Source organism: Notothenia coriiceps, unplaced genomic scaffold, assembly GCF_000735185.1.
Source record: "Notothenia coriiceps isolate Sejong01 unplaced genomic scaffold, NC01 NC01_scaffold00018252, whole genome shotgun sequence".
Taxonomy (NCBI): domain Eukaryota; kingdom Metazoa; phylum Chordata; class Actinopteri; order Perciformes; family Nototheniidae; genus Notothenia; species Notothenia coriiceps.
The window spans coordinates 512,992-531,864 of record NW_011350953.1 but is presented as its reverse complement, the minus strand read 5'-3'; the positions used below and the strand labels follow the sequence as shown (position 1 = coordinate 531,864).

Genomic DNA, 18,873 nt, shown 5'->3' with positions numbered 1-18,873 from the left:
TTGTCTGTTCTGCAAATTGAAGATAGTCTAAACATTTTATTAATGAAAAATGATGTGCTTAACTTCCCCTTTTGAAAACCAGTGTTTTGTGAAATCAGTAGAGTGCTTTATTAACAGCGTTAAGTGTTTCTTTGAAAAGCCTGGGCTTATGTTAATTGAAGTAGTACACCATTTCAATATGTGCCGTGCAGAAATGACATGCATGAGTGTCTTGATTGCTTTTTGTTCCGTTTGCTGCTCCTGTTCTGCTCTGTAATAGCACGATCGGAAGCTCTCTTGGAGTAGAACGCTTGTTTCATGGCTAGGCAGCAGAAAACTAGACTCTGAAGAGCACTTCACCAACACATTATTACTAACGAGCATGCAAATGAGTACTGCTGTTAGTATGGAGCCTCTGGGTTCGAACCAACAGCTCCGTTGGGTAGCCAAAGAATTGGGCGTACTAGCTTTATGGTTTGGTTTGGCAGTTATAAGACATGATAATGTATGCTTTGTTTGATTTCATACATATGTGCACACTTGGTTTCCCAATGATCGTAACAGAGGGGGGGTGGAGAGAAAAGATTGACCATCATCTATTTCAAACAGACAGGAGTACACTGGATTAGGAGTTGTGTGAAATGAGAAATGTACACACTATTGTATCGGATTCCTTCTTTTCTAAAGATATGATTTTTAAAGTATTTATATTTCTATCCTTTTTGGTACATTTCCAGAAGCTCCCGACCTGAAACAGGAGGAGCGTCTGCAGGAGCTGGAGAGCTGCTCGGGGGTCGGCAGTACCTCCGATGACACGGAGGTCAGAGAGGTCAGCTCGAGGCCCAGCACACCAGGCCTCAGTGTTGTCTCAGGTATTCATTTCACCTATTCTCTTCCCTATTTCGCCCCTTCTTCTTTGTCTGTATAGGTTGTCTCCCTCTTAAGCTAACACTTTCCTTTTGATCCAAAACTCTCTTTAAATAAATGGCATGTTCCTCACCGTCTTGAGGCTGTGCACAGCGGTCATGTTGCTGGCAGAGATGTTAACCAGTACAATGGGGTCAGTGGGATTTATTTTCCGTATGACACAGGTTTTTGCTGGTTGTCTTTGCAGTTGGCTCAGGTGGACATGCTATGTTGACATGCATGAGGTAGTATCCTAGATTAAGAAGCCAGCAGTGATGTGCGTGGCTCAGCTCACAGGAAAACCTCCCTCGGGATCCCGCCGATGGATAGTCTGCATCTGATGATCACTCTTATCCGCGTCCTCCCCCTAACCCATGGGAGCTTACGCTACCAATTTACGGCTCCCAGTGGTCTCCCATCTGAGAGAGAGCATACAGTATAGTCAAGAGACAAATGTCTTCTTTTCTTTGAGAAACATTGGTTCTGTTTTGTGACAGGTATTTTACTGTAGAGGGTGAGTTTCTGTTGTCCTGAATGTCAATACAACTGTTTTTGTTGTTTTTTCCTCCTGCAGGCGTCAGTGCAACCTCAGAAGACATCCCCAACAAGATTGAGGACCTGCGGTCAGAGTGCAGCTCAGACTTCGGAGGGAAGGACTCTGTGACCAGTCCAGATGGGGAGGAGTCAGGCCACGGTAGGAGAGTGTCACATCCCCGCTACGCTAGCTAAGCCATCATCCAGTGTCTATCTGGTCGCAACAGCATCAGCCAGAGCAATCAATCCCTGTCCTTCCACAGCTGCCACCAACTCTAATCACTCTTTCAGTTCTCAGCAACCCTAATTGTTGCATTAAGTTAGTGTACTTCCCTTGTAAGCCAGGCTGGGAAGTCCCTCGCCTATTGTCTTTTTAACTGGACGTTAAAAATGTATTTATTTGTTAATAACAGCAATACGCTTTTGTGTGTCAGTGCTTGATTCAGTAAACGCTCTAAATGGTCTCATATCCTCTTGTGTTTTCACAGGAGCACATCCGACATCTCCACCCTCACAGGCCGATTCCTTACTGGCCATGTTCGATCCCCTCTCCTCCGCTGACGGTAATTTGCACTCCCAGGATGCTCTTCAGCCAATCAGATTTAGAAATTAGTATCATTAAGTCCCGACCCTAATGTCGAGGGCTCGCAGAACAGCTTGAGCTTTTGTGGAATTAACCAAAATAGAGCCTGTGCCCCTCTCACGTGTCTTACTCCAATTACTGGTCTTATTATACGAGCAAATTAAACGTCATTTCATTTGGGCTATCTATTATCCAAAATGATTCTCCGCAGACTCTCTTCCTGTGCATTGTGTGTGCAGTGCAGGTGGATATTGTGTGAGAGAGGAATGGTCGTGGCTTTGTGTCTGTGGCAAGGTGAAGGGATGACAGGTTGAGAGACCTCACCCCAGGCTCTTTGGCACTGTCCCCTTGTCCCACTGTGCTCATGGCACCAGGCTGCTATTGGAAGCTTTTCAGGAGAGAGAGTCTACCCTTGGAACAGGTGGCCTACCTAGGGCTCATCTCCCACTAACATCTCTCTTTAGCCCTCTTTCCCACTTTTGAGGTGATTTTTTTCCCACTGCTTTGTATGTTTAGCCACTCTAGAAACAAGCGAGAACAGCTCTTCCTATCAGTAAGCCTACATTTTGTTAATATATTTAACGCTTAACAAACTGATTAACACTATCTACTTAGGGAAGTCTCTGTTGAGCCTGTGCCATGACCTGGTGGTTAAAGACTAAAGCTAATAGATATTGTCAAAGTGCAAAGTTATTGTTATCATGTTTTTCAAATGTTCTAACCCTTTTCTTGGTCTTTTTATGGCCTCAGGCTCCACCACTGGAACAATAGTGAGGCCCAAAGTGCACTACGCCAGGCCCCCTCACCCTCCCCCCGACCCTCCCATCCCTGAAGCCAGTGCCCTGGGGCCGGAGACGCGCCACTCTCTCTTCACGCCCCACTGCCTGGCCCAGGTCGAGCTGGAGCACACCAAGCAGCGGCACTCCTTCCCCGACAGGCTGGTACGTAGCCGCAGCTCTGACATCGTGTGCCCAGGCCGCCGGCCCACAAGCGACCCCGGCCTTAACCGGCGGGTTGCGGTTGAAGAGCGCGACCCTGCCGGGGCCTTCGCCTTAGGACCGTCCTCGTCCCCCAGCAAGGACTCCCTGAAAGGGGAGGTAAGGAGCTACAGCGGCACTCTTAGCATTAGACAGAGAGAGTTGCGTTTTTACTAATGCTGCTGAGGAACAGTTTTAAAAGAATCCATTAGTTTCTCTTTTAGGGATTGTTATTTATAATAATATATCTGCTGGGATCTAAGTGTATCTTTGTGATATATATCCAAAGGTTGAGGACCGGAAAGACAGCGACGACGAGAAGTCGGACCGCAACAGGCCATGGTGGAAGAAACGTTTTGTGTCAGCCATTCCCAAAGGTAAGCAAACTTAGGGATTTTAAACATTCCCAGAGAACAGAGAAATGAACTTTACACATCTAAAAGTGATCTGTTTGAGTGCAGCTTTGTTTGTTAGTTGTGGGAAAAAAAGTACTCTTAATCACGACCAACAGAAAAGATCACACTTTAAAGAGCAGAGCGAAATCCAATTTATAATGTGAGCAAGAGAATGATGATCCATGTTGTCCACTCCATTGCTGATGCTCCAGTTGGAAAATCATGTTTCTTGTTGTTTGAAGTTACCTCAGAGACGTGTCCAGTCCTTTTTCCTGCACGTCTCACTGGCTGCAGATTTATATAGACTTTTCAAAGCTAATCAGTCATCAGAGGAGCTTTAGCGGTGTAGATTGTATGGCAGTAGCCCTCCCAGCAGTGCTGTCAGCCAGCGGCTAATGGTCATTAGATAGACCTTTCTGTCATCAGCACTGATAGATGACGCATCTCTTGTTGCAGTTCTACTCTACAACCAGCTCTCATACATCTGTCTGGGAAATAATGAGCTGTGGCCACACAGAATGACTGCTTATTACTCTTTGAGATAATGATGTTTCTTAAGTAAACATTACATTGATATTCATAAAATGGAGGACTGTGGGCACAAGGAAAAAGTAAAGAGCCGTAAAGCTAAAACCACCAATCTCCATCCAAACGTCTGTAGAGTCCATTTGTTTTCTGTCCTGTTGCTCTGCATGGTGACGCACAGTCAGTTGTCCGGCAGAGCGGCAGCGCGTGTGTGAAAGGCCAACCCTGTCTGTTGTGTTCCTCACAGTGCTGTATTGGACGGCTGAGAGTGATGTCCCAGGTAACGCTTCACGCTGTCGTCATTGAGCTAGCTTTCCTGCTGGAGCCAGCGGCTGCGCGCCCATGCTGCTTTGTAGATGTTGCCTTAGAGCTGTAGAGCTGTGATGTGACATGGTTGTAGCCTGAGTTCAAACGCCCACACTCCTTATTTATTCATCTGTTTAATCACCCCGTTGTCATTTTTGTTACAGTATGTTACCATTTTTCTATATAAAGAGAATGCAGAATATCGATGTAGATATTCCACCCAATGTTTTCCCGTGTGTGTCATCGAGTTTTAGACCCTGTGCCATCTTTGTGTTGATAGGATAAGCATCAGTGAGTTGACCTGTAAATCTGCATCGACTGGACTTGTCTATAGTAACTAGGGATGGGTATTGTTAGGATTGTATCGATATTACAGCTCTTATCAATGCTCTTATTGGTTCTTTTTAATTTCGAAACATTTGCAGAAAGTTTTATTGTACCTAAAGTAATATGCATAGTAGGAGGGTCTCAGCCCCCGAAAGGAGATGCTGCTAATTAAATTAAACCAAAACATAGAGTACAGATTAAAGACCCGTAACGTACAGCTTATCAATACAACTGTCTTTAAATCATTTAAAGAATATACCCTTTTAATACTGGGTTTTGGTACCCATCCCTAATAATGACTTAAAGGGGACCTTTGTGATATTCTGCTATACACCAATGGTTTAATTCTCCATTCCAATATTATTTTGCTTTACTCTGCCAAAAGTCAATGGTATAACTTTATTCAATGTATGATACCATACATCCTACATTGAGATGTTTTAATCTCAATACAAGCCATGACAAAATACCAATGTGGCTGTCAGCAGTCATTATCTGCTTGTTATCACGCAGTAGGGAGAGCGGTGTCGGTCCACTAATCACATGTTTCTCCTCCACAGCTCCAATAGCTGCCTTTCGGAAAAGGGACAAGCAGGAGAAGGACGACGTGCCCCCGGAGCGCGTCCCACAAGGTCTGTCCTGCTTTTCTTTAATTACACTACTGATTGGGGACAACATATGGATACATACATAGTTTATTTGGATTTTCAATATTGCTAAAACCCTTATCTAGATTATTTGAAATGTACCGTAATTTTCGGACTATAAGCCGCACCTGAATATAAACCGCAGCAGCGGCATACCACTCTCGGTTCCACTTTTACTTTTGCGCGCTACCTGTCTCACTCTTTTCCGGCCTCCAGCTTTTCCTGCTGGAACCCGCCGCTTAAAGGTGGGGGTCCGCGGACCGGCCATAGAGCCCATAGAGTTAAAGGTGTTGGCCGTGAGCTGTAAAAATCCATAGATTAGCCGCACCGTTATATAAGCCGCAGCGTCGAAAAATAGGGAAAAAGGCGCGGCTTATAGTCCAAAAATTACGGTACATGTATCTGAAGAACTTTTGTGCTGTAACTCCAACTTCATTTCCAGGAGTATATATCTATGTTTACATATCCTCATATACAGGTGTATCACAAATACTGTACACACATTCCCATTTATATTTACCTCCACATTTATACAGCCTAAATACCTATCTGTACTTCTAATCCAATCTGTGCATTTTTATTCTAAGCTTACTTATAAATGCCCATCCCACACTACCTAAAAAAACACAACTATTCAAAGGATAAGAGGGAAAAAGCAAAGTCTGCCCGCATTGTGATTATGAATTCAGTCAACAAACCCAAATGTGTTCAAATGATGTCATACTAATACTCAAACGTAGGGTGTTGGCTTTCATTAAAATACATATTTTCTCTTGGTGGGTTTAGCAGATGACCTGTTGCCCAGACAGAGCTCTCAGACGCAGGCAGCTGAAGATATCCTGGACAAATACAGGAACATCAAGAGGATCAGCCCGAGCGATGGCGCCACAGGTGGAGCTTCTTACGATGGAACAGGAGGTCAGGATGAACACTCTTTTCTTCTATCTCGATAATACACACTTTCCAGTAGATACATTGAATAATCTTCCTGTTTTTGTGTCAACAGATCTTTGTGGTGATGACAACGTTCACGACTCTCCGAGAGAAGACACTCTGCAGAACATTTCCACAGACGACCTCCCAGACTCAGCCAGTCAGACAGCCCAGCAGCATGACACCAAGTTCTCTTTCAGGTCAGAAAAAACACAGAACCTAGAAGCAATTACTCAACACTCTAGGTTTCTTTGCAGATCTGTTTAACCATGGCTGTTAATTACATTTAACTTTGTGTGTCTTCCAGTGATGCGAAGAAGAAGTTGAGGTTGGCTTTGTGTTCAGCGGACTCGGTGGCTCTGCCCATCATGCTTCCTGTAACCACACGAAACGGGCTGCCTGACCACATGGAATCTGAAGGTAGGCGGTTCTTTTCTAGCTATACTTGATTTAAGGTACCTTGGTCACCCTCTCCATGGGGAGCGGGGTACAAGCCCTTAATGTTGGCAAGAATCCAAGCAGCTGAAAGTGTCCTTAGCAAGACGCCAACTCTGCAGCACCTTCACCCTCTGGCCAACCTTTCAAGGTTTGGGGCAAGGTTGAAAGTGTTAAACACAACATTAATAAAGCATGCTAGATATTTAAATACTCGTGTAGTCACATAGATTAATAATAGTCCAGCATTCCTCACAGCAGGGTACCTCCCTAACATCGGGACAATAGCAGGCAGAATCAAGTGACATCCTGTGAAATGGTCAACAGTCAAACCATAAAACTCAATCTTTGGGGCCATCAGTCACATGGTCAATGTGGCGGCAGCAGGTTGATCAGATTACAGCAGCCAGCCGTCTCTTTGTGAGCGGTGAGCAGTGTCGTCTAATGCTGTCTCCCCGCCGTCCTCTCGCTCAGACAATGAGATCGTCTGCTTCCTGAAGATCCAGCTCGCAGAGGCCATCAACCTTCAGGATAAGAACCAGATGGCCCAGATCCAGGAGACCACGCGCTGCGTCAGCCGCTTTGACGCACGCACCAGCAGGAAGCTGATGGCTGCCATCGCGGAGGATTACAGGTAACTGTGGAGGCCTGGAGAGTCGGTGCACGCTCACTTATGGCTCTCCATGAGTCTTTCAATTTGTTCTCATTTCTCTTTTTACTGCATTATGTTGTTGAAAGGTCTCCTATTATACTATTTTTAGGCATATATTATAGGTCTCAAATATATAAAAAACATGTCTATGAATTGTTTTGCTCAAAATACCAAACGGATCACCCATTCTAGCCATGCCTCATACCCCTCTATTTCAGCCCTGTTAGAGAAGTGCTGATTCCGGGTCCGTAGGTTTAAAAAAAAAAAAACGAGATATCGGCAGCAAATCTGAATCAGCTCCTTTGTAATAGGGCTGCTCAATTAATCATATTTTAATCGCAATTAGGATTATGGCTTGCAACGATTACGAAAACAACGTAATCGAAATAAAATGTTTTTTTTTTTGTTTTTTTTAATAAATAAGATTTTGTTTGTATTGGTTTTTCAGTTGAATTATACTTAAAGTTCAGTGTAATCAACTGTTAAAAACATACTGTTCCCTTTTTTTTTCTCTAATAAATTGATGTTTTCAAAGTAAATGAATAATCGTTTTTAATAATCGTGATAATCAATTATTGACCCAAATAATCGAGATTATGATCTTTTTCCATAATCGAGCAGCCCTACGTTGTACCCCTGGTTTTTTTGGGTAAGGAGGAAAAGAGAGAGGGTTGTGTTTTTTAAGACACTTAGTGAGTCAACTGACACACCGGGGACACATGTTTGTATTAAAGACATCAAAAAGTGCATTTTGCATGATAGGAGACCTATAAGGCAACTACAGAGATATAGCCAGCAATTCAGTGGCACTAATAAAATACAAATGTTTGTGTGTGTTTCCCTTTTTAGAAAGCGGGCACCATACATAGCGTATCTAACCCGGTGTCGTCAGGGCCTGCAGACCTCTCAGGCCCACCTGGAGAGACTCCTCCAGAGGGTGCTGAGAGACAAGGAGGTGGCTAACCGCTACTTCACCACAGTCTGCGTTCGCCTCCTTCTCGAACACATGGAGTCCAAGATGCTTGACTTCATTAAAGGTAACTGTACATTTTCCCTTTCCATGTAGCTAAACATGGCCATATGGACCTGTACGTCCTTCAGCTGGCAGAGTAGAGCGAATCCTGACCTTCCTGCCATCCTATTTTCTGCCGTTTCTGGCATATTATTTGTGTTTCACAAAGATTTATCAGTCTTAACAAAAAAATAGGTGGTTGTACCCTAAGATTATTTAAATATGAAGGTATTTTATCCCCAAATATTTAAGTAACAGATTTAATGGAAAGCATGTTTTAATATAATTTAATGTGAGCTAATTTGCAGACACAATTTAGTGTTTTATTAAATGTTTTGTATAACACAACATTATTTATTTCCTAGTATTTGATGCTTGTCTATAAAATACATCACATCAAAGCTAAATCCACTTCAAACGATGCTATAGTTGCAAAGCAGTGGTTGCAGCTCCGTCCTGTGCTGAAAATTCATCTGTTGTTTCTCTTCTCCCCTGCAGCGTTCCAGGGGTGCACAGCATCGGATGACAAGACAGCATCAGTGGAGGATTTTCTGCGCTACTTGTACGGCGCCATGGCCCGTGATGCCATTTGGCAGTACGCGAGCGAGGACCAGCTGCAGGATGCCCAGATGGCTATCGAGCGCAGCGTTATGAACCGCATCTTCAAATTGGCCTTCTACCCCAACCAGGATGGAGATATTCTCAGAGACCAGTGAGTAGCTGGAATCACACCAGCACCACACAGCCTCACTAGGCAGCGTTCTAGTTTATTTGTTGTTTTATTAAGATTTAAACCTGAAATAGTGAAAGGACTTTGATACAGCAGTTAGTGGTAAACAAAGAAAGACCCTCAGCAAAGTGTGCTCTGTTTCTCGTGCACAATTTGTGCTTTTGACACCTGGTGAAAAAATGCAGAATAGGACATTTCACATCCTTATAATGGAATGGAATTAGGTTTCATAAACAATATAGTTTTTACAATAAGTATGATTCTATAAACCATGAACATTTTAAACAATCCCCTTATCCTTTTTAATTTTATTTTTCAAGGAGTTGAAGCCAGAGAATCAGTCGAAAACGAAAGAGCCAGAGCAATTCTATATTTAGATTGATATGTTGCACTTGTCATACTATATGTCATAAGTTGTTTTGTGCACACAGGCTTTTCCATGAACATATCCAACGGCTCACAAAAGTTGTGACGGCCAATCATAAAGCTCTGCAAATCCCAGAGGTATCCTATGGTCACATTTGTTTTAATATCAGTTGCGTGCCTTTTTTATAGAAGAAGAAAATACTGTTTAAAGTTGTCTTGAATGTGTTTTTCTCTCCTCTGGTTGCAGGTGTACCTGAAGGAGGCTCCCTGGCCCTCCGCCCAGTCTGAGATCAGGACCATCAATGCATACAAGACGCCTCGAGACAAAGTCCAGTGTGTACTGCGCATGTGTTCCACCATCATGAACCTCCTCAGTCTGGCCAACGAGGACTCAGTCCCCGGAGCCGATGACTTTGTCCCTGTGCTCGTCTTTGTCCTCATAAGGGTGAGTCGGATCTTCCTTCTCTCACACAATCTGTTGAAAACGTATTTAGTAAAACTTGCATAATCTCCTGCTTTTTTAAATAAATAGAGGCTAAGCATAATTATGAGAAACAGTATTTCCCAAATGACTGCATTTTAACTCCGAGGCATCATAAAGTCTGCTATCTGCTAACCGGTGTGGATATTCTTTACATATTTACATATTTATGATTGTAATCCACACGGCGTTGCGTGAGCTTCTTCCAGCCGCTAATGTGGGCCCATCCCTACATCTCCTCCCCTCCAGGCAAACCCGCCCTGCCTGCTGTCCACCGTTCAGTACATCAATAATTTCTATGCCAGCCGGCTGAGTGGGGAGGAGTGCTATTGGTGGATGCAGTTCACCGCGGCGCTGGAATTCATTAAGACCATCGATGATCGCAAGTGAAGCAGAACAGCCACCTGTATGGGCAGACTGCGGGGGAAGGAGCCGGGAGACTGGGACACTTCCCAACCAACTGCTCCCTCTGCACAGCTTATGAAACCTGGCCCTCAGCCTGCTCTTTATTTGTATAGCTTGTACATAGCCAGAGACGTTGAAAGAGTACAAAATATATATTACTGTATCTATGTGGACAAATCCAGGTTTTAGCTGTGCTGAAAAAATGGCGTCGGGGGAAGAATTAGCAAGATGTTAACCTGATTTGGATTATTCTTTTTTGTCTCTTCAATCATCTTTCACGTTTGGGGTCTGTATTAGGAATTTTATATATACATAATTACCAATATGACATTAAATCAACTTAAAAGATAATCCTATATAAAGGGACCAGACTTCCTTGATGTGATCACTGATTTTTTTTTTTTATTCCCCCCTGAGTAAGAGGGAAGAGCTTCCAATTAAATTACGATATAATGTTCATTAAATGCGTTGTAACGTGGGGATTTACAGTGCGTGAGTTACTGTAGGGATTTAGTGACTCGTTAACACTGAGATTACCTCACAATAACCATAATACTCATAAGGTAAGTGTGTCAAACATATAGGGCAGCTTTTTCATGAATTGTTTACTTCATCTTATTCCCAAAAACAAGTGTCGGTGATAATTTGGACATAAGGGCCCACATATTTATATGAAATAAAAATGTATTTATTTCTGTAATTCTATTGAATGCTTTTGTTTAATTTAAAAAAAAAAAAGTGAAAAATGCATATCATGCCCATTCATGATGTCTGAGGCAAGTGTTGTAATTATAATAAACTTTTTTGAGTTAGGAAGGCACCTTAGCAAAGAGTAGGCGGGGCTGCTGGGGGATTATGATACAGGGTCAACTCATGCACAGAGCAGTGGTGGCATTTCTGGAAATATTGTGCCTTTGATGTGGGGCGCTCTGTACAGTTAGTTATTTTTGACTATTTTTCTTTTTTTAACCCAGCATAGGCATTATCCCCACCCTACACCCTCCCCCCTCCCCAACGGGCCAATCGCGTCCCACAGAGCAACCTTAGTCCAGCCCTCTCTGCAGGAGCATGGGCTTCACTGATTGTCACGGCTCAGTCCCTTCTACTTGAATTTGAACAAATATCCCCCTTTGGAATTTGAGGTCCTACCTCAGAGTTAAAACCGATGAGCCTGATTATGACTGCCCTGCGTTGGTTGTCAACAGAGTACTGGGTCATTTTTGCACTGGTAAGAAATAGTGAAACAGTAAAGGGCAGGGAGGGGAAGTGATCTACCTGCTGTGATGCTTGTTGCGTTCACATCACCCTTAAATTACACTTTGTTAGCAAACAAAGATGTTTTAGTTTCCAATCTTATACCTGAGATGCCACATGTGTCCGAATGGGCGAACTAGTGATCGATTGGATATTAGCTCTCTACCTCCTCATAAGTTCAAGAAAGGGACTCGTGTTTATGTGCACTTATATATATTTTTTTCTTATCCCCAATTTGGCGTGCTGTGATATCCCAGTGTCATTGTATCTTTCCAAATATAGTACAAGCATGTCTTTAATTATCCAGAAATGACTAAAACTCATCTCTCTCTTGAATTCCTCTGCTTCATTTTTGTGCACAGACGTGCCACATGTATTATAGTTTTTTCACAACCCATTACTTTTCACGGTAACTGACAGCACAATACACAGTAGGATAGAAGAGCAAATAATCAACACTATTGACTTGTTACTGATTTCCTTTTTTCTTTTCCTTTTATGCTAACGTGGTTGGTGTAGTATGTGAGCGTGGTTTATATATAGTGAGTGTGTGTGAGATGAACGTGTGATTGGTTGACCCTCTGCCTCCTCTTGCATGAAGTCATTGACTGGTCTGTACATACTGTATGATGATATACAGTTTAATAGGATTAACATCTGCCACAGGCCAGTAATTGAACCTGCAAGAGGATGCAAAGCTTTTCTTTGTGTCCGTGATACTTGCATATCAGAACTCAATGATTTATTTTGCACAACACAGATGTTTTCCTGAGAAATTGACAGGGAGCAGTGCATTGAAATATCAATACTTATGCCCTTTAACATAAGCATATTGTGACTACAGAAATGTGTTACTATCTCAATCTTCCACATTAATGGGCACATTTCAAATGGGATTGTATATATATTGGTCTACAGTAGCACCAGATTTGAATTTGCAGTATACTTCCTTGCAGAGTCTGTAATCAATCTGATGAGAAAACCATGCACTGGAAAATGAAGTTGCAGGTTGCATCTATACTAATTAGGTTTATGTGATGTCACCTAAATGTGGAATACATACGGCACACATCTGATGAAATTATTTGGCCCTGGCTTATGTTTCAGTGTTTCCTCAGATGGCCGATCACAGCAGCTGCAGATGTCCCCAGTCAAGTACTGATTAAAACACCAGATCATTTACACATATACACAAGGCTATAATGATCAAACTGTAATATAAGTTCTGATTGTATGCAAACCACAGGGTAGTTGTGTCAAGTGAATCGACTAAATTGTTAGTCTGTGTCAAATCGTCACTGCTCTGCTCCCTGGTCAATTGAGTCGAAAAGCTGAGCAGAGAAAAAAAAAAAAAGTTTTACATCTTACATCTAATTTTACATTTTATTGTAAGCTTGCACAATATGACATGCGGGGAAAGCCGGTTTGTCTTTACTGTGATTAATGCGTTATGTAATTCTTTAAAAACAATAAAAGAAGCAGAAGTTTTTCCTTTTTATTTTTTTATTCTTCTGTGGCTCTTAATATACATGTCCACTGCAAGGGGGATAATGTCGTACCTACTGTACATGATGTTTAATTATTCCGAGGCTTATTGGGACAGTTGTAGGTATATTTTGCAGAGAGTTTAAACGACAGAAGAGAGTGTTGGGAAATGTATGCGTGGGATATAATTGTTGGTGGGGGCAGTGGAGCAGCATCTTCCAATCTAGCAGTCACAAATAGCAACCTCTCAGCAAACATTTCATTACTGCTGACAAGTGTACGCTGGATTGTAATTGGAGATATCCCCTCATCTAAAAGCCCTCCTTACTTCAGCGGTTAATACTCATATTTTTTTCTCATCATAAACTTCTTCACGGGGTGCTTTGTGTCCCCTGATGATATCTCACAATTGTTAATTTAAATTCAAATTTGGTGTGTGAAGTTAATTAGTTGCTTAAGCCAATGGCTAGATAGGCCAGATTTGGAGATTGGATCTTTCCACTATGTGGCACTTAGCTGATGTAAGATACAAGGAGGCTTGGTTTTTTGTTTTGCCTCATGCTGCTCCACATTTATGATTGTCTGATACTCTTTCGAGCGATAAACTAAACAAACATAAAGTGTACAAATGTATTCCAAATAAGACAACAGGGCACTGGAGTTTGTTTTTCAGCTGATGGCTGATGGATAAAGTGAGAAAGATTTGTATGAGTTTTATATTGATGTCGTTCTGTAGCTTGAAGACATAAACAGGCCTGAGGTCTCACCCAGATGGCTGTGCAGAGACAGATGATCAGTCCAGCGGGACTCGTGCATGACTTCACACGTTGGTCTGGTACTTCCTGGCTGTACAGTGAATTAGGGCCTCCCCCATTCCCCTCCTCAACTGTACACCAGCTCAGCATAAGACAGAACAGTCTCATTAGATCATGTCCCTCCTGTAGGCCTCTTTATAAAGCGCACCCTCACTTAAGAGTTACTGTAGATTCCACAGTAGAACTGCCACTCACGCCATGATGGAAAATAATCAATTGTTAACTTTGGGTGATAAGATATTCTCAAAGGTGGGCCGAAATTGAAGTGACCCAAGAGCTGGGACAATACAATAATGCAATAAAGCATGATTAAAAGTAAATCACATTATTATTCAATAAATCACTTTACCTGGAAATGACTTGTTAATAATATGTGTTCAATGTTTTCTCTATACTGTAGCAGCGGTTCATGATTTGCATATACACTATCACTATGCAGCTGCAGGAAGAATCACACAATCAGCACTGTTGTCCTCTCTGACTGTACTCTCGCCGGTCTGTACAGTGTGTGTTTCTCCCTCGGTGTCCTGCAGATGGCAGACGCACCATTCCCGAGGACGCTCTGCAGATCTGATCTGAGAGCGGCTCAGACAAAGAACACCACGGGGCACGACGGCTTGACATTTAAAACCAATGGGACTGGCTGTCTGGAACTGGATCTGTATTCTTCACTCGGGTATTCTTCAAATTAATAAATATTAGGATATAGCCATTATTATTATTTTAGTAGTAGCCTAGTAGAATGGACATTTGACACTTAAAGCTTAATGCAGAGGCAGATAAGTCAAATACTTTGTTTGTTTTACTACTTCGCTCATAAGAATGGTCTGTTGTTCCGCGTGGCATTTTATATCGTCAAAAGTGTCATCACGCGCGCATATACTTCACGGTACACGTCCATAATGTAAATATCTCGTTGGGAGTTATTTGCTGTTGGTCGAGGGGAAATCTTCACAAAGGACAGAATAAACAACACAAGGCAGCAGCACGTCAATTAAATTAACAGTGTGGAGCAGCAGGGGAGGGGGCCTAAATGAACAAAAATGTCAAATACACATATTAAAACTTAAATGAAATAGCCGCAAGGATGCAGGCAGAGTAGGAGATTAAACTCAAAGGGATACCAAGTCTCTGTGCCTGGAGGTGGTGATACTGTAATAGATGCAAATAGTAAAAGTGAGCACCATTCTCTGTAATAATTTCAGCTTAAACGACAAAGACAAAGGAGATTTGTGTCTTGTAACAAATAACAAAATAGTTCTGTTTCATTATAGAGCAAATATTAAACCATGGAAAAATGCTAACCCAGTCCTGTTATAGCATCATTCCAAAGGACAGATATATAGATTATTGCATCCCTTTGCACTTTTATTGTGGCATCAAACCTACTGGGTTTAGTCCAAAATAGTAGTAATAAATGACATTCCCCATGTCTTCCTTTATTGCTCACCACAAAGGATATCAATTAAGCAAAGGTGTCAGTTACAATGGCGCTTCTGAGGCTACGACTCCTTCCATATTGCGCTGATATCATTAGAAAAAGAACAATTTTCACAGGCACAGCTAATCACCTGCGAGGGAAAGAGTGGGTGCTGACATCAAATTGAACCGCGAAAATAGAACAGGAATTAGATGCACTTAGCCATCAGATGTTAATGGCAGCAATCAACAGCCAATTACCCAGCGTACTTGAGTATACCTTGACAAGTGCAGGTGTACCCTACAACTAACACAGGCCTTTTTCATGCATTTCCATAAATTCGACAGTAAACTCCCTCCCTGATTGTGCATGCATGTTTCATTGAGGTTGCAATTAAGCAATATTGTCAGGGACGTGTCAAACGTGGATCGTAAGAAAGAGAAAATTCCTTCAGGGCAAGTTGGACAACAATAACATAGCTTACCTGCATGCATGCAAATCAATGAAGTTATTGTTTACATTTCAACTACCACCTTTGTTATTGCCTGGAGCAATGCTCGTATTGCTTACACACGTTTGCTAGTTTGAACATTTGTAAATCAATGTTCAGAAATGTGTTGGCTGGCCTTTTTTTTGTAGACTGGACAGTGCAGCAGTGTCACTGCCTGGCACAGCTTGCATTGTGAACATGATCCAGGCTGAAGATCTTCTGCTGATGCTGATGATCTCTGTCACTGGGGTGGATTTCAGGGCTCAGCTCTGACTGCTGCCCTGACAACTTTAGGAAACACACTCAGGGCACATACGCATGTATTAGATGCACATCAGCCCTTGCACCCACTGCGAGGCCAGCGTCCCATATGACCCACTTTGATTATTCTGTCTTTAAGCAACAGGTGACGGGCTTCCCCGGATGTCATCTGTGTCGTTGGCCTCTGTTCAGAGGCAGCATTCAGGACCCAGGGAGAGCTGGCTGGCAACATGCCCGATCTACAAGTGAGCTGTCCTATCATTGACATCAAGTAAGCCCAACATGTCATGTCTTCATCTTGTGAGAGTTCAATCCCCCTTTCGGGATGGATCAAGCTCTCTGTCGTTGAAGAGAGGCTGTGCAGATATTTCCTCCTGGGAATGTCTAGAAAATTACCCTTGAGATACATGCTTAATAACGCTGCTTTAATTGTGACCGAGAAGCAATAAATTGCACTAAGTGTGTGCAATATGTATTCTACAACCAGTGTGATTTTAAATGTACAAACTGGAGTAACTTATATAATTGTATAATGTTACTTGTATAAGTGATGGGGGCTTTTTTGTATGTCCAGGCACAGAAATGTGTTTTGTATGAGCCCTGCATGGCCTGGTATTCAGGCTACAGTCCATCTGGTGGACAGCACTGTAAGCTGCAGCGATGGCGAGCTCTGATCTCTGGAGCTGGTAAACAGACACCACAATGGCAAGGTAAGCAAGATCTAGGAAAATGTGTGGAGGGGCGTTTGGTTTTAAAAATCTAAGCCTGTTTTTAAAAAGAAAAGCAATATTATAATTGAATAATCACTGCTTTTAAATTGGCACTATACCAATGATAATATGTACATTGAATGAATGTCTGTTCTGTTTTGTATTATTGTAGCTCTGAATAGCCATGGTTAAATAATAGACAGCCAATGACTAATAGCACTGTCTTCACATGAGGCAAACATATTTTATAATATTCAATATAATACAATATGACCATTGACAGTCCATTAGCTTTTAAGAATGACCTGTGCTTTCCCTCCTCTTTCTCCCTCTTCTGTTTGCCCTCCAGCTACTTGACTTGTTCTACTTGACTCCTGAACCATTTTAATATCAGGCTGCCATGGGTTTCCTTCCTGTAAGCCAGCGTCTTCATATTTCTGTTTCTGCTCTCCCAGAACGAGAGATAAAAACTGAGCATGCTGTTGGTGAATTCTACCAGTGTATTAATAGAGGAAGTGACCGTGTTAATGGCCCTTTTAAACACCATGGAGAGTGTGCAGAGAGCACAAATGTTGAGAAAATATTTTGGACTCATTTGACTATAATTTTATTTAGATAAAAAACAACACCTGTGTCCCCCTGCTGCTAATTACAACATGCACAATTGTTTCCTTAAAATAAATAATTAATGCATGTATCTTAAGTGCAAAGTGCTATATTAAAGATTATTTTCTGCATAGTGTTCAGCTCTAAATGCATATTTGCACAGACATAAAGTTTAATGTAATTGTAGTTGGACATTTTATTTTAACAATATTTTTTAATGAATTTTATCTCTGCAAATGTTTCAAAAATATGCAACATCTATCTTATTCAAGTGCAAGTTACGTTTTGTTTGGTGCTTAATGCAAAAGCTAGTTAACAGTTCATATTAATCACTTTTGAAATGACATCGATAAACCAGCCCAACGGAAAAATGGCAATTAAGCACTTATTGGCCCAACATCATCAGTGTTGTCAGAGGTCATGGGCAGACATCAATGGCTGTGTGTGTGTGTGTGTGTGTGTGTGTGTGTGTGTGTGTGTGTGTGTGTGTGTGTGTGTGTGTGTGTGTGTGTGTGTGTGTGTGTGTGTGGGGGTGTGTGAGAGAGTTTAAATGCACGTGCAGTATGTGTGCTTGTGCATGTTAAATGTGGCCCAACTTTTTCTTCATGACTAACGGCCTCCATAAAAGATGGAGCCTGTCTCCCCGCAGCAAACCTCTTATGCTCCGTCTCTCTCTCGCTGGCACTTCATTGCTTACTCACAGAGGAGTCCACAATGCTATATATTAATTAAGGGGTTTCAGAAACAATAATGGTGACAATAAAGACAGTCCTCCCTCTTTGTCCTCCGAGTTCTGCCGTCAGACGACATTAGGAGGCATTTGAGAGGAGATAGGGAGGAGGGGATGGAGGAGAGATAGAGCCCCTTCTCTCAGGAATGTAATCTCCCTGATGTTACATGGTGCAGCCTAAACTGATAAATTGCAGATTAAATGGCGGCCACACTCCACTTCACCCTACAGCCTACACCACACCCCCTTAGTTCCACACATTTTTGCTATTCACTGCCTTCTTGGCCTGTCAATTCTGCCTAATCGTGAGAGGCACTAAAACACCAGGTCTTGACAGAGCCAGATCAAGAATGATGAACATCTCTCAATGGCAAAAGACTCGTGCTCCTAACTCTACTAGAAGGCTCGCATCACTTATGCAGAAATCAGCGGCGTGCCAGCATCTAGGAATTATGCCTGCTGACAGGAGATGCATGAGGTACGCATTGTGCGGCTGGAGCAGCCTTGACAAGTTATAGTTAACTGCAGCAATGGCGACCCCGAACACAAAGGATACAGCGGCTTATTAATGGTGGAGCATCCATGTCAATAATCCCTGCTTTTGGGTTCTGTCCAGAGTCATGCATCTTGCCATTACAAGTGGCACACACACATGGTTTCACAGCACATAAATACACACACTCGCACAAGCAGAACACACATTTCCTCACTGTGTTTTATTCTTCTTACAGGCCAGAAAGCTTTCTTTTCCTATAGATTGCATTGGCAAAACACCTGGAAAAAAAGGAAAAGTGAACATAAATATATACACCTGCTTATAATTGTTTCCCTTTATTACCCCCCCGAAATAACCTGCCGGTAGAGGGTGTGCCCTCCCGACCTAATCCATAAACCTGAATACAGAGAAAT

At 42.3% G+C, this 18,873-nt stretch overlaps 1 protein-coding gene and 1 long non-coding RNA gene across 13 annotated transcripts in view; both read left to right on the top strand.

Moving 5' to 3' along the window:
* Positions 1–12,935, top strand: part of gapvd1 (GTPase activating protein and VPS9 domains 1) — a 29,121-nt gene extending 16,186 nt beyond the window's left edge. For 4 of the 12 annotated variants that reach the window (XM_010777578.1, XM_010777577.1, XM_010777572.1 and 1 more), the window contains 16 exons: positions 717–851; positions 1,460–1,579; positions 1,908–1,982; positions 2,753–3,099; positions 3,269–3,356; positions 4,147–4,179; positions 5,093–5,164; positions 5,966–6,097; positions 6,186–6,312; positions 6,420–6,532; positions 7,022–7,181; positions 8,049–8,236; positions 8,710–8,923; positions 9,373–9,445; positions 9,555–9,752; positions 10,038–12,935. In XM_010777578.1, the coding sequence (XP_010775880.1) occupies positions 717–851; positions 1,460–1,579; positions 1,908–1,982; positions 2,753–3,099; positions 3,269–3,356; positions 4,147–4,179; positions 5,093–5,164; positions 5,966–6,097; positions 6,186–6,312; positions 6,420–6,532; positions 7,022–7,181; positions 8,049–8,236; positions 8,710–8,923; positions 9,373–9,445; positions 9,555–9,752; positions 10,038–10,178 (2,216 nt within the window). In that variant the 3' untranslated portion in view covers positions 10,179–12,935. The remainder of the gene's footprint in view (positions 1–716; positions 852–1,459; positions 1,580–1,907; positions 1,983–2,752; positions 3,100–3,268; positions 3,357–4,146; positions 4,180–5,092; positions 5,165–5,965; positions 6,098–6,185; positions 6,313–6,419; positions 6,533–7,021; positions 7,182–8,048; positions 8,237–8,709; positions 8,924–9,372; positions 9,446–9,554; positions 9,753–10,037) is intronic. The other 8 variants (XM_010777579.1, XM_010777576.1, XM_010777574.1 and 5 more) reach the window with 5 other exon arrangements.
* A 1,403-nt stretch (positions 12,936–14,338) lies between these two features.
* Positions 14,339–17,244, top strand: LOC104950956 (uncharacterized). The gene is made up of 4 exons (XR_798975.1): positions 14,339–14,423; positions 16,058–16,189; positions 16,493–16,628; positions 16,978–17,244. It is a non-coding gene; the product is annotated as an uncharacterized lncRNA (long non-coding RNA).
* The last annotated feature ends 1,629 nt before the right edge of the window (positions 17,245–18,873 follow it).